At 47.9% G+C, this 25,863-nt stretch overlaps 3 protein-coding genes across 4 annotated transcripts in view; all 3 read left to right on the top strand.

Moving 5' to 3' along the window:
• The first annotated feature begins 993 nt into the window (after positions 1–993).
• IFNLR1 (interferon lambda receptor 1) lies at positions 994–6,095 on the top strand. Of its 2 annotated transcripts, XR_012051830.1 has the most exons (8): positions 994–1,668; positions 2,282–2,405; positions 2,648–2,829; positions 3,186–3,328; positions 3,763–3,919; positions 4,205–4,329; positions 4,524–5,611; positions 5,911–6,095. XR_012051830.1 is itself a non-coding variant. In XM_030290510.4 (7 exons), the coding sequence occupies exons 1-7, from the start codon at positions 1,578–1,580 to the stop codon at positions 5,430–5,432; spliced, it is 1,731 nt and encodes a 576-aa protein (XP_030146370.4). In that variant the 5' UTR covers positions 994–1,577; the 3' UTR covers positions 5,433–6,095. The 2 variants fall into 2 exon arrangements, 1 of the variants encoding a protein (XP_030146370.4); XM_030290510.4 differs by having other exon boundaries at positions 4,524–6,095.
• Positions 6,096–8,449: 2,354 nt separating this feature from the next.
• IL22RA1 (interleukin 22 receptor subunit alpha 1) lies at positions 8,450–16,344 on the top strand. The gene is made up of 7 exons (XM_030290509.4): positions 8,450–8,749; positions 10,921–11,053; positions 11,355–11,527; positions 12,844–13,028; positions 13,480–13,615; positions 13,805–13,926; positions 14,701–16,344. The coding sequence occupies exons 1-7, from the start codon at positions 8,707–8,709 to the stop codon at positions 15,691–15,693; spliced, it is 1,785 nt and encodes a 594-aa protein (XP_030146369.4). The 5' UTR covers positions 8,450–8,706; the 3' UTR covers positions 15,694–16,344.
• Positions 16,345–16,458: 114 nt separating this feature from the next.
• Positions 16,459–25,863, top strand: part of MYOM3 (myomesin 3) — a 28,019-nt gene continuing 18,614 nt past the window's right edge. Inside the window, exons 1-6 of the mRNA XM_002193162.5 lie at positions 16,459–20,113; positions 21,875–22,009; positions 22,150–22,224; positions 22,823–22,988; positions 23,746–23,903; positions 25,293–25,388. Coding sequence (XP_002193198.5) covers positions 21,903–22,009; positions 22,150–22,224; positions 22,823–22,988; positions 23,746–23,903; positions 25,293–25,388 — 602 coding nt within the window. The 5' untranslated portion in view covers positions 16,459–20,113; positions 21,875–21,902. The remainder of the gene's footprint in view (positions 20,114–21,874; positions 22,010–22,149; positions 22,225–22,822; positions 22,989–23,745; positions 23,904–25,292; positions 25,389–25,863) is intronic.

Below are 25,863 nucleotides of genomic sequence, written 5' to 3'. Positions count from 1 at the left end.
TGGGGAGGAGCTGCCCGAGGGCTCTGAGCCGGAGCCGAATGAGGGGCCCTGGAGCTGCTCTCGATGCTGCCCGGGCTGCTCGGGAAGCGCAGGAGCCGCGAACCGGAGAGCGAGGATGGCCTGAGGACCCCAAATCCGGGGTGCAATTCCACATTCCCGGCAAAACCTCTCCTTTCCATTTGCCAGTGGAGTTCCACATTCCCGGGAATACCTGAGTGCATTCAGGAGTGGTTAGGTGCTTTTGTAATTTCTGGTTTTATTCTTGGTTTTTTGTTTTGTTTTGTTTCTTGTTTAGTTTGTTATTGTTGTTTTTTTAGGAGGAGCGCAACTTCCTGTAACTCCTGGCTGAGTACAACACATTTTTTCAGCAGATTCATCAGGTCACAAAAGGGATCTGCTCTGTGTCAAAGATGATATTTGAGATTGAGGCTTTAGATGAGTTGAAGATTGGGACCAGGAGAGGGAGGGTGAGCAGGGTACACTCTCTTGGAGGGGACTCCCCTTGCTCCTTAGGGTTCCAACAGGGCTTGGGGTGCCTTGCCCCTCCTGCCCTGCAGACTCGAGTTAAAGGGGGACAGACCCTTCAGACCCTTCACTTCGCTGTTTTCCTTAGAAAGGATTACAATTCTTTTTTTTTTTTTTCACAAGAAAAAATAAAGTCCATAAAAATTAAATTAAATTAAACAGAGGTAGCAAAACAGCCACGGAAACAGAAACCTGTGGTAAGAGGAAATGGAGATTTTTGGAGGAAATTGTAACTTTGTACCCAGAACCTGACACTCCCAGGTTCAAAGGGTTGTCAAGGGCTGTCTGCTGGGCTGGGAGAGTTTTCCACCTGGGGAAAACCTGGGAAAACCCCTTTTGTCCAAGCTGCTGGAACTCTCCTGTGAGGTGAATTCACTGTTCTCACTGCTGATGGCACAGGCGTGGGGTGCCTGTGATGGGAAGGCAGGAGAGCTGAGGTGCCAAACAATCCCTGATCCAGGGATTTCCCCCTTCTCCACAGTGGCACAGCCATGCCAGGCACACACCTGTGCACCCCACACTTGGCAGCGTGGCAGAGCTTCAGATCCTTTCATGTGCCCACACTGGGAGGGGGCAGATCCCTGTCTTATCTCTGCACTTTATCCCCCCAGCTGTAAAGTGGGATAATTCCCTAACTCCCCCAAAAAAACTGTGTTAGCATAAACTACGAGAAACTCTTTGATCTGCTGTAAACACCAGAGTCTCCATCTCACTGTTTTTATTGTTGCTAGGTTATTAATAGCTCTCTCCTGCACCGAAACCTTATTGAGGTTCTATTAATATTTCACAGCCACGCAGGTAAGTACCGAAGGTCAGAGTTTTACTGAGGTGTCTGACGAGATGAGGCAGTTCTTGCCCTGTGCAGGGCTCGGCCGTGCCCCAGGGATGGCGCAGTGCTGCAGCCTTTACCTCTCCTGTCCCCCAAAACCCTCTCGCACCTGCTCCTCTCCCAGTCACACGTGCAGGGCTGCACCAGGAAGCGAGGCAGGGCGCATGTGTGCAGCTCCCGAGCTCCTCAATCCTCTGGAATTCACACAGGAAACGCCATCAGAATGCATCAAAGAAAAGCATTTATGAACAGTGGGAAGTTCTGCTGGAGAGGGGGAACCCTGATGGCTCTGTGCCTCCTGCAGCAGGCTCGAGGTACGTGCACACCTGAGCATTGCTTTTCTTTTCACTGTATGGCTTTGTTGGTAGGAAGAGAGATTAATTTTAATCCGTTTATATGGGAATGATTCACATAAAGTGGAATATTCTGTGGTAAAGGAGCGACAGTTTAAAAATCTGTCTGTGGAAGGTGTCTTGTTGAGGGTTAGTGACGAGCATGGTGATATACTGGAAAAAATAGGAGCAGGAAAATATACAGGACAAACCTGCAGCTCTGAATTCCTGGTAGGAGATGGTGTTGGAGGATTTGGATTGAATGAGAAGTGTAGGACAGCTGTATCTGCCCTGTCCAGGGTGTCAGGATTTTTTGGGTTGTAAATCAATGAAATGAAGTGAGAGCAGAGAGAAAACCACTTGAAATCATAAAACAGATTGTTCACACAAATGTGAGTCCTAATTCTAAAAGCTGTTGAGATGAAGATGTTTTTTGAGGGATGAGGAAAACGGTGCATCACACCTGCTTCCAGAGCCAGTTTCCAGCCTTTAATGAGAAGGTTCTCTAAAGGTTCTCACCTTAATGAGAACCAAGTGGTACTTCCTGTCCCCAAGATACTTTTGAATCATTCACATAATTTTCCCTTTTGACCAGGTCATGTTCAACTCCTCCCTCCTCAAAATGTGACCCTGCTGTCAAAGGATTTTGCCATGATTTTGACCTGGGCTCCAGGGGAGGGCTCTCCCCCAGATGTGACCTACACTGTGAGATACGAAAGGTAAGAGCTCCCAAGCCATGTCTGATCAAAGGGCTGGCACAGGGACAACTACTGGGCATCTCTCCTGATTAATGACTGTCCTAATCATCAGTGACCTTCCACCAAAATGACACAGGATCCAACTGGGAAGTGTTCCAAACTCTGAGCACCACTTGCTCCCCACCCTCCCAAACCCTTCCTTCTCTTGCTCTGTAAATCACAGCAGAACGTGTTCAATATTTTGGTACGGTTGTTCCTTCCAGCCAGGATCGCCTGGACAAATGGATGAAGGTTCCTCACTGCAGAAACATCTCCAGATCCTTTTGCAATCTGACTTGTGCCCTCTCCAACCTCTACGTGAAAGTCCGGGCTCGGGTGAAGGCGGTTTGGGGACGGTCCCAGTCGCCGTGGGTGAAATCCCAGTTCAAGGATTACTACTCAGATGGTGAGTGCCTGCCAGGTGACAGCCTGGATGGAAGGACATTCCCACAAACAGACAGACCACACCCCACAGGTATCCAGGAGCTTTATGGATGGCAGAGACTTGAGTGAGCAGAAACAGTAACGAGCTGGGATCATTTGAGGATGAATTTTGTAGCAAGTGTCAGAATTTGTTCATCAGTGTCCCAGCTGAATAAGTGGCTCCAAGCTCCCTGGGGTGTTTTAGATAAAGAGGTGTCCTTTGCCTCCTCTCTTATCACAAGACAACTGCTGGAAGTGAGGACCAGCCATGGAAAGTGTCACTGCTGGAAGGTAAGAGCCAAGCCAGCCCCATTCTTACACCTGCTCGCTCAATTGCAGTGGAACTGGCTCCCCCCGTGCTGACCCTGAACGTCAGGGACGATTCCATCCACGTCAGGGCCTCCTTCCCTCTGCCCACCTGTGTGGAGAACCTCACTTGGAAATATGACTTGAACCTCTGGGAAGCAGGATCTGAAGACAAGGTCAGTACAAGTGGCTCTTTTTAGATGAAATAGAGGAACTGAAAGAGCTTTAAAGTTCTGGGCAGAGAGGGAGGGACTGGATCCAGGGCCTGGAGGAAATGAACCAGCCAAACCAGAGCTAAACCAAAGCCAGAGACAAAAAGTAGAAGTGTGTGTATGCATCCTTTTTTTTTTTTGTAGTTCCCTATTTTTATCAGGAAGAGGAGGCTACACTACAGATCTGAGGTTTAAAACACCCAATCCAAGTGCCACTGGCAGCATTCCCTGGCAGAGCAGAGCCCAGCACAGCTGGAACTCCCACCTTCATCCCTCAGCCCTGGGGGAGATGCCAGACATGGGGTCACACAAGGGATCCATGGGCTAAGGTGATACAGAAACACCACCCCGATAATGAAAGAATCACCTCTCCAATGCTCTCCTTTGTCTCTCAACAGAAGAAATATGAAGGTTACTTCAGGAAGGACACAGTGACCATCAACACCACTGCCCTCAGAGGCAAATACTGCTTCAGTGCCAGGGCTCTCTACGAAAGCATCAACTTGAAGCACAGTGAATTCTCCCAGCCCGTGTGTGTGCTGTTAAACCACAAAGGTATGGCCCTTCTCAGGAAAGGATGTGGGAGACATCCAGTGCGATGAGGGCAAGGCAAAGATTTCCACTCAAATCAGGTTTTCACCACAAAAAAATTAAAAAAGCTTCCTGTTAAAGGGACTGGTTGGATTCTCTGGTGAGTGGTTACTGCCTTCTGTAGAAATAGTTTCATTTAAAAAAGCCTGAAATGTTTTCTGAAAACTTTATGTATTGTATATCAGTGTAGAGCCCATAATTCTTATAAAAATACCACTCACAAGAAATTATTTCTGTCTTTTTCATCAGCGCAGTGGAAGTTGCCACTTCTGGTTGTGATCCTTCTGTTTGTCCTCCCCATCTTTGTGGCTGGTCCCTTTGTCTGCTGCCTGGTGAAACATGAGGCCAAGCAAAGGAAGATGCCTCAGGTTTTGGTATGGCCAAATTCTGAGGTTCCCTCCTGACTCAGAGCCTTTCTGGTTTTCAGAGGGGAACTGGGGAGCAGTGGGGGGTTCTGCCCATCTCAATTTTACATTTGTAATTCCCATTATGAAATAACCTTTTTGACATCCAAACTTTTCTTTTGAAAGCATCACAAGCTCACTCTCTCATTCCTTCTCCCTGGCAGGATTTCTCTCAATTTAAAGCTGCTGGTCCAACCTTCCACTTGGAGCTCAGTGAAAAAGAATTCTGCAGTGATGATCTGAACTGCTCAGACAAGCCAGTGCCTCAAAGGAGGACAAACAGAGCTTTAGGAGGACACTACTTGCCATGGATGGCTTCTTTCCCATTATCATCATCATCATTGTCACCATCAGGGTCAGAGGATGAGGAGGAAGAAGACAGCAGCACTTTGATCCCATACCGTGCAATGCCTCGGTGTCCAGAGAGACGTCTCAGCTCTCAGCCACCCCCAGCTGCTCTGGGGGAAATCAGCTTGGATTCAGGATCTGGAGGTCTCTCTGTGGCCGGTGGATCTCTGCTTGACCTCAGAGCCCTGGGTTTCACTCTCTTTGCAGAGAGGAAGGGTGAGATGGACACCTCGGGGTCCCAGGCAAACGAGGAGCCCTCCCTTTATCTCTGCTCCTCCTTGGAAAGACTATCCCTCGCTGATGTGAGATTCCCAGGAGCCGGAGAGCAGGGGCAGCATGATGGAAACAGGGATGAGAGGCTGGGAATGACCTCCCTTCCCCCCGTGCTGGGGGGGATTTCTGCTGAACCCCGTGAGCACAGGAAAGCTCCTCATTCTTCCAGAGATCACCAGACATCAATCCTTGATCTGCAGCTCCAGGTGGACTCGAGATCCCAGGCCAGAGAGGATCCCGGCACGCAGCTGCTCATCCCCTTGTGGACACTGCAGGTGGCAGAGGATGAGGGCATTGCAAGTGACTGTGGCAGTGACAGTTTTACAGAAGGGACCCCACCCGAGTCCACAGTGCTGAGTGACGCTTTTGAGACTTCAACCACAGAGGAAAAATGTGATCCAAAGTTGCAATTCTCAGGCTACAAGCACTCACATTACTTGGGAAGGATCTAAAGTACCCAGCAGGTCTGGGGAGTGTCTGGGAAATGCTGGAGAGCTCCAGATATCCAAGTAAGGATCCTTGAACAAGGACAAAAACCTGATGTCTGGCCTGTTGAGGCAATGGCTTTAGGGACACAAAAGGTGCACTTTATGGCTAAGTCACCTCTCTATGTCACTGTCCCTCTGATAAGGTGCTCGGGCTCTGGCACAGCCTGAGCCAGCCAGGGTGAGGGAGGCAGGGACATCTGAGGGACCACCCAGCAAACAGGCATTGCCTGGGGGTCACCTGAGACTTCAGAACAAGGGCAGTGCTGCATGTGGGCTCTGGAAGGCAAAAGCACAACCCAGCCCTGCGTGGAAGCATCAGCTGGAAATGCAGTGGTGTGCCTGCATGTGGATTTGGAATAGATTTTGAACTGCTATGTGTCACCTTTGCCTCCCTGTAAGTCCAGAGCTTGACTGGAAGTTCTTTACAGAGATATTCAGCAAGATCTGGTTTTTGTGGGCTGAAAAGTTCTCCACCTCATCCTGCAGAAATCACCTTCGGTGTTCCAACAGAGGGAACCAAAGCCCAAGTGTGCAGCATGTTTGTTTATTTATTTTTTTTATATTTATTGAAGCTGAAATTCCTCATGCTGTGCAGAATGTCTGAGAGCAATTATATTTTGATAGATATCTCCATGTGTACGTGGTTTTGTTTTCCAGAGCTACAACGGGGGACTGCAGCTCATCCTGATAAAAACCATTACCTTTAAAACAAGACCCCATCCTGGGCTGGAGTGGAATTCTGAGGTCACTCTGGTCACTGGAAAACTGGGACTGAACAAAGAATCACAGAATGGTTTGGTGGGAGGGGATCCTGAAGTTCATCCCACTGCACCCCTGCCATGGCAGAGACGCCTCCCGCTGTCCCAGGCTGCTCCAAGCCCTGTCCAGCCTGGATTTGGGCACTTCCAGGGATCCAGGGGCAGCCACAGCTGCTCTGGGCACCCTGTGCCAGGGCCTGCTCACACTTACAGGGAAGAATTTCAGTCCAGTATCTAATCTAGATCTCCCCTCTGGCAGTTTACAGCCATCACCTTTGTCCCATCACTTCATGCCCTTGTAAAGGCTTTTTATATTCCAGTATCAAAAGGAGCCTTTGTGTAAAGGACTCACGGGAAAGCAAAGCATTAAAAGAAAGAGGGAAACATCCCCAGCCATTCTCTGCATTCAGGAAGAGGGCTCAGATGAGGGGAGGGTGTTGATGGAGGGTACGAAAGCTGAAATCTTTTGAGAATTGGGGAAAAAAGAAATAAGGGGTGATAGGAGGGACTGGGAACTGCTTTGCAGCAAGATGTACTTGTTAAGGTTCTGAATTAAAGTCCAAAAGAAAGATGGGGAAGGGATTCACCAGCTTATTCCTTTTTCCTCTGCAAAGTATCCTGAGGTACATCCTGCATTGTTATCCCTCCAGTTCATTTGGAAAGACATGGATGATCCAAATATAATCACCACCCAATTTCTTGTGCAATCAAGGAAAACCCCCTAGGCTTTGACTTACAGGAAGCTCAGAAGTTGTGTAACCTCTACAAAATTATTTTGACATGTCCCAGCTCTGCAAACAGAGTCTGGGATCAGCTCTTGTCTTGTCCAGGGAACTGAGGGACAGGCTGCTGGCCAGGTGAGCTGCACAGATGGTGGCAGCATCCAACTCCTCATTTCCTTTCAGCAGGGCTTGAGGGCTGTTTTCCTCTGCAGAAGGGTCAGTCATGGCCAGAGCACAGTGCTCCCTCTCCCAGAGCAGCTGCCACAGGTCTTATCACAGCATCAGGGAATCGTTTCCTTAGGAAAACACCTTGGAGATCATCGAGTCCAACTGGGAACCCACCCTGTGCCCAGGTGCCACATCCACACATGGAGGGCTCATGCCCAGCACTCACCAGGTTTGCTGCAGTCCCCACACACTGTGAGGACATCAAAAGTCTGAGAGAGTTTGGAAGACAGAATCCTAATTTTAAACTTGAAAGTCGAATTTTGGACATCTTCAGGTCCCCAGAGATTCAGAGAGTTGTTTCCCGGGCTATTGGAAAGGTGACACCTTGCTAGAAACAAGAGCAGAGGTAAAGTTTGAAGTTCTATTCTCAGAACTGAAGGCTCAGGTGCACACCAAGGTCCCTCAGCTCTGCCCCATCACCCAGCAGGAGTGTGAGGGAAGGGAAAATGGTTGTTCAGGAAACACCCTAACAAGCAGTTGTACTTAATTAGACACTGGTGCATAGGTGTGTCTGGTTTAACAAACCTGAGGCCTCTGCCTTTGTCCAGGTGAACTGAGAAAGACCAAGTGCCAGTGATGCACCATGGCAGGGTTGGAAGCACAGAGCCCTTCCACACCCAAGCAGGGCAGGGAACAGAAACAGCATCAGGAACAGGAAACCCACAGATGAGGAGAGAAGCAGAAGGGGTCTGTGAATTCTATCATATGTTTGGCCACAAGGATAGAGCAGTGAAATCAACATTCAGCTTCAGAAGCACACGGGCTTTGTATTTTGAAAAGGTAACAACACCTTAAAAACTAAACACATTATGGAAAAGGGACTGTATCCCTTTCTTCTTGTCCACACAAACTCCCAGTTCTTATCACGTGGATTCAGTAACAGAACTTTACACTGTAAACAGCCACAAAAATAAACATTGTAGGTGTACAATAGTCTCTGTGGAACTGTGGGACAGCAGGTGCTCCTCCTGTAGAACGGCCACCACTCTTCTACCTCTTGCCCACATCAGGTGAAAAAAACCCAGTGCTCTGGCTGACTTTCACTCTAAGAAAGTATTCAGAAGTATCTTTGAAGTAAATAGGTGCATTGCTTGCAGCAGGTATTAAACCAACCAGCTGCATAGCACTAAGTTTTTATGTCTAGAGTTGTAAAAAGCTCAAGTTACCCGACCAGAAAAGCAAACCTCAAACCCCAGGAACCTCAGGGAGGGCTTTCAGGCAGGAAGCTCTCAGCAAAAAGGTATTTGGCTCTTTTTCAGGAGCTGGGGATTTTCTCAGCCTCCGGCTCGTGCACCTTTGTACAGTCAGGTGTGCACTGGAGGGGAGAGCTCCTGCTGTCACTCGGCGGTGTCACACATGCGCAGGGCTCTGAGCAGCTGGGAGCTCAGAGCCCAGGGAAGGCAGGACAGGAGCTCTGCTCTGTTACCGAGCAACAAATCCAACCTGGCCAGAAAGAATTCAGCCAAGAGGTGATTCACCTGCACACAGGAGCAGCTGCCTGCTCTCGCAGCCCAGCCTGCAGAGTCATTCATGAAGGGATTTCTGATCGTCCTGGCTGGAGTTTCAGTGGTCGGTAAGTCCTGAGCTCTGCTCTGCTGTCTTGATCGTGGGATTCTCTTTGATCCTGGGGTCTGCACTTCACTCCTGTTTCCTGAATTATCACCTAGAGAACGAGCTGCTGTCTGAGTTATCTTCTGTGTTGATCTCTCCTCATAGTAACTCCCATGTGTGGCTGGTATTCTCGAGGGATTAGTAGGGAGAGAGAAAAATTCCTTCACTTCAAAGAGTTTGTCACTGTGCTATGACCCAAATCCTACAGGAGTGAAGGATATTCATTGGTATCAGGGGATCAGTCTCCTTGTGTCTTAAGCAAAGGCACAAATGAATACAAGAACAGTCCTGATTTTAAAGGAGGCACACATAATGTAATCTTAGAATGAGGGAGTCATCGTAGAGTGCTTGGGTTGGAAGGGACTTAAAACTCATCTCATCTCACCCCTGCCATGGCAGGGACACCTTCCACTGTCCCAGGCTGCTCCAAGCCCTGTCCAGCCTGGTCTTGGGCACTGCCAGGGATCCAGGGGAAGCCACAGCTGCTCTGGGCACCTGTGCCAGGGCCTGCCCACCTTCCCTGGGAACAGTTTCTCCCTGATATCTAATGCAGATCTACCCTCTAAAAGCCATTTAACCCTACTCCAGATGTGACAAGCTCACTGTTGGGTGAATGAAGGATAAACCTGCTCTTTCCAGACAGCAGCTTTTCATCATTCAGCCGTATCATTCACCTGCTCCTGTCTGGGATCTCACCCTGTGAAACTCCTCAGCCCAAGAGACTGTCACACTGTGAAATATCCTGGTTTTCCCCTGCCCACACTTGACTGTGCTTGTGTTATGCTGCTTTGCATGATAGTGTTCTAGCACGGATAAATTCGGGAAGACAGAGATTTCCTACTCCTGATAAGATCGGGGTATTTGTGACTCAGTTTCCAGGGTGCTCAGACAGGGAATCCCACTCCTTCATACCCACACTGCTGCCTCCTGCTGAGCCTGGGATGAGCAGAGGCAAATGCGGAGCTGCAGATGAAGTCAGGACAAAATCTGGAGTAGCCAGCAGCCCATTTCTGCACCACTTCCCTGCCCAAATGCCACACACAGGACTGAGATGGGATCTGTGCCCTTCTGCCTAACCCTGCTCCATTCAGCCAGCAGTTTGAGCTGCTCACACTCAGTTCTGGTTCAGGGGGAAAAGTTTGGAGCGATGATCTGGGTGGGATTTAGTCTCTGTTCAATGTGATCTTGTCCAAGTCAGCCCCATCCCAGTGCTCAGTTTGCCCATCTGTGCTATTTTCATTTGCTCACTCCACTTTTTCACCAGGGGTCGCATTGTTCACTGCAGGCTGAAGCCTCAAATGCCCCCGGTGTTTATCAGTGCCACAAACCAAGAGCTGAATAATGTATAAATGATTTACCTTTGAGGGTCTGCCTATAATCTGAATTCAAAGTTTATAAATACTGAAGTTAGAAACTCTTATGGATCAGCCTTGGGAAAATTTAGCACTGTTTTCTCATGACAAGAGAGACACAAAATCCTCGAGGACTTTTCTGCAGCACCTCAGAGGCAGTTTGCTTCAGGAGGGTGACGGGGGAGTCCTGCTGTGCAGGGACATGTTTGCAGGGACAGGTGACATTCCTGACCCCAAGGAAGAGCGGCAGGGCTCGGGAAGCAGGGAGCTGGCTGAGCTGTTTGCTGTTACCCGGCACACCCAGGCCAGAGTCCAGACACCCAGTGTCACTCTGTACAGGCACTTTCCATCCAGTGAAACATGGAGCACGAGAGGAAAACAGGGCCACATCTTCAGGAGGTGATACTGAGCTATGCAGGTCACTTCCTTGAGCAGAGGCAGAAAGCAGAGACATTCACAGACCTGATTCTGGGCTTGAAAACAGATTATTTGCCTTATTTTATCACCCACTTAATGGTGCTTAAAGAAACCCAACTAGAAAATCAAGAATTCTCTTTCTGACTTGAGTTTTTGAGGCTTTTCTGTATAAATTCCTGACTTACATTTCTTTGGGATGAGTCAGTTGTCTGCAAGAGTGTGATGTGAACACAGCTTGAAGCCTTGTTCTGCTCAAGATACTTCCTTTCAGTCCAGGTTTAGCAAAATACCACAGGATCCATTTTCATCTGAGGGCTGAGATGTCAGAAAATGCTTTTTAATACCCGTTTTTCTGCTCCTTCAGGCATCGTGGCTACAGAGAGATCATCATGTCTGAAACGTGCAGCATTTTCTTCCACAAACTTTGAGAACATCCTGACGTGGGAAACAGAGGCAGATATTCCCCCTGACACTGTGTTTGATGTCCAGTACAAACAGTATGTGAAGTTTGCTTCTTTTGGGCTGTTCTTAGGGGTCTCAGAGAGAGAAAGGCCAAGAGAGAAAAGTTGATTTTGCTGTTTCTCCTGCCTGTATTATGATTCTGCTCAGAGGAGAACCCAGTGAGGGACAGGATTATTCAAAGTGGGAAATGATGCTCATTTAAGCAAATATTTTACATCTCGGGTTGCTTTGCTCCATTACTGAGCTACTCTTGCCTTCAGCAATTTCCTTCTCTCTACTCCGTTTTCCTCCAGTCCTATTCAACCAAACCAGCCCAAACCCTTGTTTTGTCCTCAGGTATGGAGAGAAATCCTGGCTCAGCAAGCATGAGTGCCAGAGCATCACCCAGCTCTTCTGCAACCTCAGCAAGGAGACAGAGAACTTCACGGAGCATTTCTACGGGCGGGTGAGGGCGCGGGGCTGCTCCTCCAGCTGGCTGCGCTCCGAGCGCTTCGAGCCCCGCAAGGAGAGTAGGTGCCACCAAACAACCCTGCATCCTGTCACCTGCAGGGCAGCATTTCTTCACTTTTCAGTCTTGCAAGGCTGTGCTGGGTGATGGGGAGTGAAGGTATTTTGGGCAGGGAGGTGAATGAGGAAAGGGCAGGGCCTAATGTGTCACTCTTCCAGCCAGGTCTTCTGAGCTCTCAGAGAACCTATCACACCCGGGATAACTCTGCTACCCCAAATGGCATCAAATTAGCAGGATGGCTTCTGAAGTAGTGTTGGAAACAGAAAAAGGTTTAATAAAAGGCAAAATAACAAAGCTCTTACAGAGAAAAACTGAGCCAGGGGCAAGAGGTTCTTGCTCCTGCTAAACACTCCATAAAACTGATTATTTCCTTTGATCTCTTCTCTGTCTAGTGAATTACCTAGGCAGGACCTCTTGGCCTTTGTCCACTTGGCAGCCCCAGGTCTGAGGTGAAGTCCCAAAGGTCCTATGAGGTGTCTTTGTGCTTAATCTGGGAGAGAAACTTCTGGGCTTTTTGCATTTTTAAGCAGACAAAGAATAATTTGGTCACTCGGTCAACAATGGGCACATTCCTACAGTGGGGTCAGAGGAGAAAGGCAAAGCCAGGTGTGATGGAAGGGAGAGCTGCTGCTGAGAGGAATAGAGAAACGAGTAAGGGACAAGACGGGCAACCTGAGGACAGCGAGTCCCAGGAGCTGTGAAATGGGAACACTGGGATAAGCATCCATTCCAGTGGATACTTGGTGTCCCAGCCCCAAAGTGAGCCCCACTGCAGATACAACGCAGCCTTTGGGGACCTCATTGGCTCTGTGGATAAAATTTCCCACTGAAAAATCACCAAGAATAAGTCAAGGTGGCATCAGCAGCCAATGGTTGTGAAGAGCCTTCAGACCTTGGCACCAAAAACCTGTGAAAACTTGGATTAAAGCGCTTTTCAGTGCTGGGTGTAGCGTGTGCCTGTCACCAGAGGTAAGTGCAGGCACAAAAGCCCTGTAAATCTGGTGTAGGATGGGAACTGGGATTTGGGCAGCTGTTACCTGAGTACCTGTGGTGGGATTTCACCCCTCACACACACTGAAGGAGGTATCAAGCGAACATGGAGCTGGAAAAGCCTGGGATGAGAATTCCTGGGGACAAACACTGCGAAGGTACAGAACTCCAAACCACGTCTGTCTGCAGTGGCCTGACTCCTGCCATGCAGGACAGCTCAGACACCTTTTTGTAGAACCAGAAATAACAATTTCAGCGGGTCTGGGGTGTGGTTAAGACAGCAGATGACGTTAACACAGCTGACACTGCCTGTTGTGCCTCTCCCAGCCATTATAGGGGCCCCACAAGTGGAATACATTCCCCACGTCCGCTCCATAAAGTTCCTGATCCGGCCCCCCCTGACCCCGCTGCGGGGTGAGGACGAGCAGCAGCTCACCGTGGAGGACATTTACAGCAAATTTGGGGCTGTGGATTATCACCTGACAATATTCAACCAGAGGACACACCAGCAGGTAAAGCACAACCTCGGGCACTGGGTGCTGCTGTAAATCCCATTTCAGATGAGCTGGAGAAGGATCTGTTTACACAGGATGGGGGAGATTTCTGATGTAAAAGGGAAAGTCTTGGAGTCTTTGATTCTCAGGACAACAGGATTTTAAGCTTTCTTAAATTCTGGGGAAACAAGAGTGCTGTATAACTAGCCAAAAGTAAAACCATTGGTGACTAAAAATTACTTAAGTAGTTCAAGTCTTAAGAAACTGAAATGCAGAATTCAATACAGAAATAATGGAAAACAAAAGAATATAAATATGATTCAGAAAAAAATCAGAGTTCCATACATACATAATAATTCAAGCCCTGTAAGACCTCATTAGTAAATAATATTTTATGCTGAATTTTGCAATCTGAATTGAAGAAAATTTCATCTTGCCCAAATACAGATTTTACCTTTCTTTTCAACAGTGGACAAAGAATGAGCACAACAAAGAATTTGAAGTTTCCAACTTGGACCCAGACACTGAATACAACGGGACAGTTTATATCTGTCTGCTCCAGAGAAGGAGCAAACCTCAAGTGTTTTGGGTCAAAACACTGGCAGGTGAGGCTCCTAACTCTGCTGAAAGTTGAAAAGTCCAGCTGAGATACTGGATACACAAAATGCATTGATTTTCAGCATGGAACATTTTAATAATTTAAAAATTAATTTCTGTGAGACTAAACCTGTGACATCACCTAGCTAATTGTGACATTTTCTAATCCAGCTCTTTTTCCACTTTTTCTTTCCCAGACAAAACGTGGATTCTCTACTGTCTGGTGGCCCTGGCCTTCTGTGCCGGGCTGGTTTTTGCTGCCACTGGTTATGTGATCTACAAATACATCAAACAGCGCAGTGCCCAGCCCAGGGCCTTGGTGAGTGCCCTCAGCCACTGCAGCTCAGCTTGGAAATCACAGAATCCCCCCTGCCTGGGGCTGGAAGGGACCTGAAAGGTCATTTAGTCCATGCCCTGTATGGGGACCACACCTGCCACTGTCCCAGGCTGCTCCAAGCCCTGTCCAGCCCGGCCTTGGACACTGCCAGGGATCCAGGGGCAGCCAGAGCTGCTCTGTGCCAGGGCCTCAGCACTCTGAATAAAGCATTTCTCCCTAATACCCAACCTAAACCCACCCTCCTTCATTTAAGGGGTTAAGGAGCTCTGTCTAGGCAATCAATGCAGATTACTGATACTTGAGGATGCTCGGAACCTGCCCCAAACTGAACCCCTCGGGTTAGACAGCTGAACCTGAGGCATCCTAAATCCCCAGTTCCCTTGAAACCCTGGGATTCTCACCTATCCCTCATCTCCCACAGCAAGAACTGGGTTTTCATGCTAATGAGCTCAAGGATTTTCATGCTATTTCCACGCTGCAGGGCTTAGGCCAAATCTTGAAAAGTGAAAGCAGGAGATTTTCTTCCTCATATTTCAAGACTGCTCAGTTGATAAACACTGAGAAATGTCTGTATTCCTGTGAATGGTCATTCTCCAGGAGAAAAAAAAAAAAAAGCAGAGTTCTTTTGTCAGCAGAGCAGATCCCTGGTGGTTGTTACTGCCTTTCACTGACACTTCTCCAAAGAAAATGTTAGAGTAACTATAGCAAACCTTCAAGGTCAAAAGCTAACTCGTGCTTTTTTATCTACTCCACCAGGACTTCAGAGGGATTCCATCATTCCAGCCTCTCACATTGACAGTGGAGCACATCATAAAGCCCCTCAGCTTCTCCAAACCTTCCCATTTCATCCCTGAAGTGCAGCTGGCCCAGATGAGCCAACATTTGGACTGGACCCTGGAGCCACCACGGCCTTCGTGTCCCTACCAGCAGCAGGTGGACGTTGCAGCACTGCAGCTGCCCCCTCAGCCCTGCCAGGTGGAAATCCCAGCTCCCATCACAGCTTACACTCCTCAGAGAGCTGAGCAGAGCACTGCTGCTCCCACAGGCAGCTCCAGCCTGGCCCTGACCTACGGGCTGTGTGTGGAGGGCACGGACGGGAGCTCACAGCCCACACAAAGGCTGAAGGAAACTTCTCCAGATCCTTCTGAGGATCGAGAGCTGAGAACCCATGGGCTGGGGAAGAGCTGCAGCCACTGGGATTACAAAGAGCAGCAGCCAAAGGTGGCTCTGTGGAAGAGCAGAGACAGACTGGAGTCGGTTGTGATCCAGGGGAGCCCCGGGCAGACGCAGCTGCTGCTGCAGGGTGAGGGGCTGGAAGATCCAGAGCGTGTGTCCCCGCTGTCCCTGTCCTTGCTGGAACAGGGAGGAGGATGCTACAGACAACAGGCAGAGCTGCCCCTGCTGCTGCCTGCAGGCCAAGCTGCCCCAGCCTATGCTGCAGAGCAGGAGCTGCTGGCACCTCTGTCAGCAGCGCTGCTGCTCTCGGTCCGGACTGGGAACGACTGCCCCAGAGAGAAGCACAGGGAGCAGTGGGTGCTGCCAGCGCCACCATTCCCACATCCTGCAGCCAGAGTGCAGCTCCCAGAGACTGCAGCCACGGAAATGTTCCCAGCAGCAAAGGAGCTGGGCTGCACCGAGCTGAGCGTGTCCCCAGGCAGCAGCGACAGGGGCACTCCTCTCGCCATGCTCTTCAAAGATTTGGACTTGAAAGTGCAGTGGGATGAGGAGGAGAGCACAGAATTTTATTAGGATGACTTAATGGTATTTAAATCCAGATGTTTTCTTGCATGAAACAGAAGCAATGCAAAACCACAGCTGATCCTGGCTGTATTAACACAGCTCAGGGCTGTCAGACTGTTCCATCGTGGAGTTTGGTGCCTTTATTGATAGAATTGCTCCTTGTTACACTGCCATACTGTACCTTCACACTTAAACAGCAAGTCTTTATTTCTTGCTTATTCTCAAATTTATTATGAATTGGATTACTTTAAAAGATCAATGAAGATTCAGTTTCCAATCCCAGATTCAGTTTACTGAAAATTTAGCAAAATTCACAACAGAAACTGTATTTGCTTTTTACCAATGCCAAAGATAGAGGGCTAAGATGTAACTCCCTTTGAAGAAATTCAGGTATGCAAACCTAGAAGTATTTAACGTACCACAGTACAGTAAAAGATGTAAATAGTTATTGATGTTCTACCCTTGGATAAATGACGTGGAAAAGAGTATTCCACTTCCCTGGAGTGGACTTTGCCTTTAAAGGAGTCCTTGAAACTGGATAACAGCTCCTGATGCAGCAGTTCTGTGAAATGTGTCCCTGTCCCCTGTGGTTTTTAATACTTGTACAAAGATAAAGCCTTTTTTAATACCTGTCCAAAGATAAAGCTTTTTTTCATCTCAGCAACAGATCCATGCAGCCTTGGCCCAGTTCTGAGCTTTTCCAGCTACTGCTCCTTTCTTTCTCTGCAGTAGTCACACATTCTTTTCCTCCCCTGAGATCCCCAGGATGAAGCACCTGGGATCACATTCCAGGCAGGCAGGGATGGGAGGGTTTGCAGCACTCCCAGTTCAACCCTCAATCTCAGTTTATTCCAGTCCCAATCCATGCACTCAGTAATGCACAAAGGAGACCAGGGAGGTCTGGAGCTCTCCCTCCCACCCCTCCCTGCCCATGAGGAACCTGCTCCATGTTCCTGGCATGTCCTCCAGAGCTGCCATGACCATTTTTTGGGAGTCAAAATCCTTGGAGCACTTGGATCTCTACCAAAAGGAAGCTAAATTCTAATTCAGGGGCCAGATGAGGTAATTATTTTTCTTTCAGAGGAAAGCACTGTTCAGGCTGTTAATTTTCACTACTGTGGTGAAAAAAAAATGTGTTTGAGGACATTGGTTTTAGAGAAGTGAAAGCATTTACAGGAATAAGCAAGGTTTGACTGGCATGGGGAAGTATTTACTCCAAGAGACCAGAGATAAATTCAGTTGTTGCCACTCCAAGTGTACTTGGGGCTGTTCTCAGCCCTGGAAAGCTGAAGCTAAAGGTTAAATTCCACTTGTTTTGGGGAGATTTTGCAAATAAGCCATAGGCTCATGAAGTGAAGATTTTTGATGATTCAACCCAGGATTAAAGGAACAGTCTTAGAAACTTTACAGGCCAAGGTTCAGCTCTGAGCTCCAGCACCAACAACTGCTGAAGGACCCTGTGAGGCCAAAAGGTCAAAATTCCAAGTGTGAGGGTACCAAAGATTGAAACACGTGCATGGCTTGGGCAGTGACCAGCAGGACATTCCCAGGGAGCTCCCTCCATACCATTCACTACCAGAGAGTTTGTGGAATGTCCTTTCATCTGTGCCCCAAAAAACAACACCCAGAGAAATGCTGCAGCTCCTGGAGTTGTTCCCAAGGACTGGGAGACCCCAGGGGTAACAATTGTTTTTTCCACTAAACGCCCTCTGGAGAGGCATTTCAAGCCAGTAATGCCAATTACCTTATTCAGAGTTCTGTCATTCCCAGTGATGCTACCCAGGGAATAATCAACATTTTAGGCTGTGCTGTGAAACACAACCCCAGCACGGGACGAGTATGGGCAGAGTTGTGTGGAAGGGATGAGGACCTTGGGAGAGCATTTGAATCTGCTGCTAAAATTATGTTATTTTTTATTTTAAAAGCCTTTTCAAATCCCTCTGCAGACCCCCTGCCACGGGGTCTGATCATGCCCAGACTGTAATAAATGTGTCATCCTGCTGCAGGACAGCTGGGAACTGAGAAGAGGCTGGGAATGGATTTTTAGAATGCACACAGGTGCCTAAAGATGTAAAATGTCCCCAAGCTGGGATATCCACCTCTCCTTCAGGCCCTTAAATACCTTCAGGGCTGCATTACCCCTGCCTGAACAAAAGGCAGGAATGACTCCAGCCCATCCTCTCTGTTCCACCCTTCCAGCAGCTGCCATACCCAGGGATCACAGGCAGGAGAGCCCTGTCCTACTGCAATAGCCTCAACTTCCTGCTTTCGTCATGCCTTAGTCAATATTGATTTTTGAGGCCTGAATTTTCTCAACAGAGGGAAATTAATTCTTGTCTCGTGAGTCACCTCCTAAATTTAACACACTGATAATCCCTTCTCAAGTTATTTCTCTTGTGAAAGCTTGGAAAGAAATGTCGGTGCTGTTGAATTTTATTGGAGCAAGGAATACATCACCCCTGCTGACGTCAATCACTGCCTTCCTCTGCTCAGAGCCAAAGGGATCCACTTGTGTCAAACAGCTGCTCCAGGACCTCCTTATCTCCATCTCCTTCTGTGTAGGAACATTTCTAGATAAACAGCAGGATTTCAGCATTGCTCCAAAGGTCTCCCCGTGCAAACTATCCGAGCCAACACCGCTCTCCCGCTCAGCCAGGCTGGCAGCAGCTCTGATGGCTCGGGGCTGCCTTGCCGTGTGTCCCCAGCAGATGTCACAAGGACAGCAGAGGAGCAGGTGGCAGCTGTAACCCTAGAGCAAAGCGCTGCTCTTTGTCTTCTCAGCTAAATCTGGGAGCTGGCACTCGCTCACTCCCCTGAGCTTCCAGCAGGGATCCCTGCCCAAGCCAAGGATCCCATTCCCCTCCCTGTTTGTTCCTTTATTTTGGCACTGGAAGAGGTTTGAACACCGTGAAAAATCACTGGCGAGTTTTTAACAAGTTCTGGGAGGAAAATCTTACACGAGGGACAAAAGGAAAGCTCCAGATTCTGGAGACAGGATGAAGGAGAGCTCACAGAATCTCAGAATATCCCGAGCTGGAAGTGATAACAGGGATCATCAAGTTCAGCCCCTGGCCCTGCAGACACCCCAACAATCCCACCTTGTGCTTGAGAGCATTGTCCAAACACTCCTGGAGCTCTGGCAGCCCTGGGCTGTGCCCATTCCCTGGGGAGCCTGGGCAGTGCCAGCACCCTCTGGGGGAAGGACCTTTCCCTAAACCCAGCCCAAATCACCCTGAACCAGCTCCAGGCATTCCCTCAGTTCTGCCCCTGAGATCAGTGCCTGCCCATCTAAATTAAATCCATTTTATAACAGAGGGTTGATGTGACAAAATGAATGAAATTATTAATTTTAAGCAGAATAGATGATAATTACACATTATTTCTCATAATACAAAATTCAGGGAAGCACTCAAGTGGCTATGGATTCAAAGCCAATGAAAGGGAAGTGCTCCTTCCCTTTGTCAGCTCAGCTCACCCCAAAGTGCTTCAGACATGCCAGCCCAGTCCTTCCTGTTTATTGCTCTCCTAGGAATGTCACAGACACGGCCACCAAATGAACTTCACACCTGAACTCCTGGGACTTCTGGTGCTGATCCTGTTGGGTTTCTTCTTTGTTTGGATGGTGAAGCAAGTAAGGGTCGTAGAAATGGCTCCTGCTGGTACTGTGCCAGATTTGATGGTGAAATTCATTCTCACAGGGCACCACAAGAAACATCAGCTGCTCCTCACATTGCTGGGAAGGGTTTTCCCCGCATGCTGGCACTGCAGGAGCACCTCACATAAATGGAAAATCTGTTCTTTGCCCCTGCCCTAAACTCTCAGACACCACCATGGGCTGCTGGATACACAAAGCTCCCCTGCTCTGAGGTGCCAAGCCTTTGTTTGCTGAAAAAAGGAACTAAAACAGTCACACCCCACCAAAACCTGAATGCTGCTGGGGCTCCTGGTGTAATCAGACACTGCCAGGATTTGCCTGGGGTTGGCATTCACTAAAGAGATGTCAAAGCAAATGACATCACTCTGTTAGGCAGCAATGGCAAGGTTACCCCGAGGGCCATTCCTGGACAGTGTTAAAATATTCATAATTCAGTTCAGATGCTTTGTGAGCTCCTATCCTTAAAGAGCAGAGCACACTCCAGTGCTGTGGAGTTTGGAGGCGCCTGTCCCTCCTCAGCTCATTTGGCAAAGGCAGTGATTTGGCAGATTGAGGGCGCTGGGTGGGCACTGCAGTGAGCAGTGAGTGTCCCAGCTGGGCCATCCCATTGTCCGGGGAGGGCCTGGCAGGGCTATATTTGACTGCAGGATGGGCACTCCAACATGGGGAACATTCTTTTGGGGAGAGTCATCCTCGTGTCATCACAGGGAGAAGGAAACCTCCTTTGTCCCTTGCCTTGCCTGGGGACAGGGGCTCTCCCTGCAGCCTTCACGGGTGAGTTTGGTTTATCTGCAAATAAACTGCTGTTTATTCTGGATTTTGTAGGATCTTCAGAGCAGCATCAGTTGTTTTGTGTGACAGCTTTGTTTGACTTGCACTGCAGAAGTAGATTTTGCCTTGTGCTTGTATCTGATTTAACAATTGTTTTTCCAGTGTTGATATGATGAAAATCCTGGTTTGCTTCATGTTTTCTCATCAGAATCTGCTCTGTTTTATTGGCATGTTTAGAAAATAATCTGCATTTGAATTGAAAAGTGTAGGTTTTAACAGTGACTATAAAACAATGAAATTTGTTCAGGGAAAAATAAAACCCATTATTTAGTAAAAATGAGTCTGTATCAGTAATTATTCGTGAGCATGGAAACAAGGCTCTGATGCCCAGGATGACAGGACTCATTCTGCAGCTGAACCACTTCTGAAGACATCAGAAGCTATGAAATTACAATTATTTTATTTCTCATAAAAGCCTGCTTTTTTGTCTTCTTTTACTTGTCAGCATTTGTTGTTTCTACCAAATTTAATGCCCACAAAGGAAACATTATCAAGATAATTCTGTATTTTAATTTGCATGTTGGGATATTTTGCATTTACCACAGCAATCCTGCTTTTCCATGGACTATTTATAAGAAATTTATTTACATCAACAGAAAACTATACAAGTAAAAAAATTGTATGAGATTATACTAGGAAAAGCTGAGGGTTTATATTTTTATCAAGTTCAGCTTCGAAAGCAGCAAAGCTCAAATCCAAGTGGAAGATTTGCCAAGGGAAAATTTCAGTCATGGAACACGAGCTAGGGAAAGATTTGCAACTATGCTTGAACAAATTCTATTCAGCAACAATTACATTTGCAAAGCTGCTTTTCCAAAGTAACCTGAGCTTTTAGACCCTGTGAACGTGGCCAAGGCAAAGATCGTGCTGGGTGGTTGGGATTTAACTGCAGCGATTTAACTGAGAGGGAGATGAGGAGGGATCCACTTGAAAATTTGCCTTTAATGCCCACCCATTAGTCAGAGGCTAAAAGCAGTGAGCTGTGGGTTCCTAGAGCAGAGGCTGGGAACAGCCAGGATGGGAGCCAGGAGTGGCAGTGTTTGCTCCTGTGTTTCACCTGTGCAGTGGGATTTCTCTGGGAAGCTTTCCTGGCCATGCTTTGGGAGAATCCTGCTGTTCCTGAGCCATGCTGTGTAGGCTGACATTTGGGAGGATGTTGTTTTCTCCGTGATTTTCCAGCCTCTCCCTAAGAGCTCAGGAGAAACAAGTGATCCCTCAGGATGGAAGGACTGGATAAAGCATTCTCCTCTGGGAGTTATGCTGTGACTGTTCTGTGTGCAGCCTGGGCATGGGGAATTACAGATTTGTACATGGCAGCATGAGGGAGAGCTCTGTTTCAGCAGCTGGAACTGCTGGAGCACCCTGGTTTGGGGAGAGTTGTCCCTGACCATCAGATGGGCTTTAAGGCTCCTTCCAACCCAAACCATTTCAGGATTCCTGATGAGATCCTGGAGAAACAAACTTACCCACAAGGGGCTGCCTGTTCCCTGCTCTGGGACAGCTCCAACTGCCTTGAGAGACTCTGCTCCTCCCCCTAATCCCACTTTCCACAGAAGCTTCATGAAGCAAACCCCTCTCATAGTGTGGATGTCAGAAAATATTTTTATATGAACCTCCACTTGCAGCCCCTGAACGCCAAAGCAGAGCAAAGACTTAAAAAGATTCTGTTAAAGTGTCTGATTTGAATGTTTCAATCTATTCCAGCATCAAAGTTTGGCTTTGATATCCCACCATGGGAACCCGAGCCTTTTTCCACCACAGAGAGGAGGAGCAGAAGGAAGAGAGGAAACAGAGCTTGGAAATTACCTCCACAACTAGGAAAAAAAGGTTTAAAACCAGGTAAGTCCCAGAGTCAGGGACAGGTTGAGTCCATCAGGTGCACACGGGGCTTTCTACACATTCACAGATTTGTAGAATTCTGAGTTTGTAAAATGATGGAACATTATCTGGATTCTTTTCCATGAATCTGCCCCTGGAAGTGAGGAAGAGGAGACCTTCAGCCTTTCAGACCTATCAATAGCAGCTGCCCTTGCCTTGACCTCTGAAACAGCAAAGTAAGTCAGGAATTATTATCACTCCAATATAACCACTGTGGGCAACATCACAGCTCTGTATCAGGGTCACAGCTTCCAACTTATTCTGCTGGAAGTAAAAAGAGCAGGTTCAACCCAGAGGTTCTTCCTTTAAAAACATCAGGCCTCAACTAAAATGCAGGAAATTAAATTATGCTACCATGTGATAATGAGGAACATTGTCCTGCTTACAGGTAGGGGTGTGAGAGGAACCAGATTTTATACAAATACATAGAAAATACTGACAGATTAATATATGAATAGTAAAAGATGGGACTCTCCCTCTTTCCCAGAAAATCTCAGCCACATCTCTCCTCCCTTTGATCCTTTTCCCAGCTCTCTCCCCAGGATTAGAAGTGGCCAAACAGCAGGTCCCCATGGAAGTTTGATCTCTTCTGGGAGTGCTGGTTCCTGTGGGGGGTAATTCCCTGACATTCCTACCCACACTCCATCAGCTGCTGTTTCTGTCCTTACCACTCCTTATTTAACCAATAAGTCTGCTATCAACAACAAAAAACACCCAAAAAAAAAGAGAAAAAGAGTTTTATCTTGACTTCTGTTGGCTTTTATCATCATGTAGTTCCAGGGAGTACAATCTAAGAAGGGAAGCTGAGATCCTGGAGCTGGAACAGAGGGGGCAGAAGAGGATTCGTTTTGGGAACGACACGGAGAAGATGGAAGAGGAGCTCCTCAGGATCTGCAGGCAGCTCCGAGTGAGGGCTGAGCGGAAGGGCCTGCGCAGGAAGGTCAGAGCAGACACCTCTGCTGGCAGCAGATGCCAACAGGGCTAAACCTGGGATCCTGCATGTTACAGATGGATAATGAGATGGGATGAATATTGTGTGAATATTAAGAGAAATGTTATTGATGTATAGTTATGTTCTTGTAGTTGTCCCCATAGTTCCCTTTTCCCCCTCTCTGTATTGTTGCCATCAGCCACAACAAACAGCCTGGGTTGCCCAGGACAGGTAGAAATAAGTTGTGCACATGGGACCCCTGCATGGGGCAGTTGGGAATGGAAAGGCTTGTTGCTAGGGGAGCATGGCATGACAATACCTGACCTTCCAATCAAGTCAGAAGAAAGCAGTCTCCAGTAAACAACAAAAAAGAGTGAACTAACAAACTCTGAGAGGGGCCAGGGCTGGCTAATACAACCCCCAAGAGTGTAAAAGACTAAACACCCAGCTTAAAAACAAACCAACCACCTATTAGGTAACTACAAGGGCAATTCCCAGCACTACAACTTTTCCTTATTTACCCCTTTTATTATATTTTTATTAAAGTGTAAAAACCTTTCAAAGTTTTAAAGTAAATAATTATCTGTCAAATACACCTAAGCAGGTGTTAAGACAACCCCAAAATCCCTCCAACTAAAGGCCTTGCACCTCTGCCACTGAAACGTTACCACAGGTCGCTGGTGTTAGAGAATTTGTGTAACAAATTTGTGTAACAAATTCTCTGTCAGCCCTTTGCAGTGCCTTTAGCAGTGTCTCCCTGGCACAGGCTCTGGAGAAGTCCTGCCTGCAGAAGGAGCTCCTGGAGCTGTGCGCGGGGCGGGCGCCCCTGCTCTGGATCCCGCTGCGGGCACACGCCGTGTGGGAGAGGATGGATGTCACCCTGGCATGCACCGTCCTGGGGACCCCTGTGCCACAGGCCACCTGGTATGGCAGTGCCAGCACGGGCACGGGCACGGGCACACGACACCCTGCTTCCTAGAGACTCCTGTGGGATCCTTCTGGGACAGGGCTGGTGTTCATGGAGGTTTCCCCATTTCCTAGAGATTCCTTCTGGAACAGGGCTGGTGTTCATGGAAGTTTCCCCATTTCCTAGAGATTCCTGTGGGATCCTTCTGGGACAGGGCTGGTGCTCATGGAGGTTTCCCCATTTCCTAGAGATACTTTCTGGGACAGGGCTGGTGTTCATGGAGGTTTCCCTGTTTCCTGGACATTCCTGTGGGATCCTTCTGGAACAGGGCTGGTGTTCATGGAGGTTTCCCTGTTTCCTAGAGAATCCTCCTGGGACAAGGCTGGTGTTCATGGAGGTTTCCCCATTTCCTGGACATTCCTGTGGGATCCTTCTGGAACAGGGCTGGTGTTCATGGAGGTTTCCCCATTTCCTAGAGATTCCTTCTGGGACAGGGCTGGTTTTCATGGAGGTTTCCCCATTTCCAGATTCCTGTGGGATCCTTCTGGGATAGGGCTGGTGCTCATGGAGGTTTCCCCATTTCCTAGAGATTCCTTCTGGGATAGGGCTGGTGTTCATGGAGGTTTCCCCATTTCCTAGAGATTCCTTCTGGGATAGGGCTGGTTTTCATGGAGGTTTCCCCGTTTCCTTTGGTTTTCCCACAGGCAAACTTGGGATTTAAGTCTCAAAAAGCAGAACCTCCTTTCAGAACTAAATCACCACAAACACACCCCAACAAGGCCTGGCTGCCTTGGACACCATGAGAGTTTCAGCATTAAATTGCTGCTGCTTCTACAGTTTGTAAAATACAATACAATTGTAATTTACTCCTTTTGTATATGAACCAGCCTCAGGGGGAGTGTTATGGACTGGGTCTGAGTGCAGCATACTCCATAAATACCAGAAATAAATGAAAGACCACCTCAAAAAAGCAATTTGCAGAGTGTATTTCGATGAGTTTGAAGTGATTGACCATTGACCTCTGGAAGGTTTAAGTGTGCAAACATTTGCATTACTAATGACTCGTAGGCAGCAGCTCTGCCACTGTGGGAGCTTTGCATGTCCTGTGTCCTTCCAGAACGACCTCTCTGAATTATTCAGAGAGCAAAGAGAATCTGAACCTCCCACACATCCCTGGGAACACAAGGAAGAGACATCTGTGAACTCGCTCACAGGAGCTGCAGGGCAGGGATGTAAAGCCAAGGCTGAGCAGCCACACAGGACCATGGAGGGGTCTGCCTTCAGCTGCCAGACTGGTTTGGATTGAAGAGGGAGATCTGTAAAAGAGGGAATTGTGTCTGCTCCTCTCTCCTGTGGTGGTTGATGTGGGTCCTTTCCTAACAGCACATTTCCTTCTTTTCCACCAGGTATAAAAATGGAATCCCCATCGATCTCCGCCAAGCCCCGGCAGGAAAATACAAGATTAAAAATGAATTTGGGATGCTGACCCTGCACATCAGCAGGTAATGGCTGTGCCCTTGGCTGAGCTGCTTTTTCAGCTGAGTGAGGCCGGCTCGCCCTAAATTCCCAGTCTGTGTATGATAAACAAGCCAAGTAATTCTTCTGGAATCTGACCTTGCCTGCCTTTAGGCTGTTGTGTTTGAGTTAAACCTTTGCCAATCTCCACAGCAGTTCGCAAGGTTTAAAAAAAAACTATGAAAAATAAAACAAAAACAAACAATTTACTTAATTTACTTCGGCTCCTCTTTTCATGTATCAGCAACACTTTTTCCTTCAGGGTAAGGAATGCACATCAAGCACTTGATGAGCAGACAAAAAATGTGATTTGGGATAGATCAGTGTAACCAGAACAACATTAGTTCTGATCTATGAATTATCAGTGATAGACAAATGCCAATCTTCGGTGCAATCAAGTGTTCCACAGGCGTTTTGCTTCTTCAGTACTTAAAATGCTTCCCTTCTGGATCTCAAGAGAAA

The sequence above is a fragment of the Taeniopygia guttata genome, chromosome 23 (genome assembly GCF_048771995.1).
Source record: "Taeniopygia guttata chromosome 23, bTaeGut7.mat, whole genome shotgun sequence".
NCBI lineage: Eukaryota > Metazoa > Chordata > Aves > Passeriformes > Estrildidae > Taeniopygia > Taeniopygia guttata.
The sequence above is the reverse complement of the archived record's forward strand: the minus strand, read 5'-3'. Positions and strand labels throughout refer to the sequence as shown.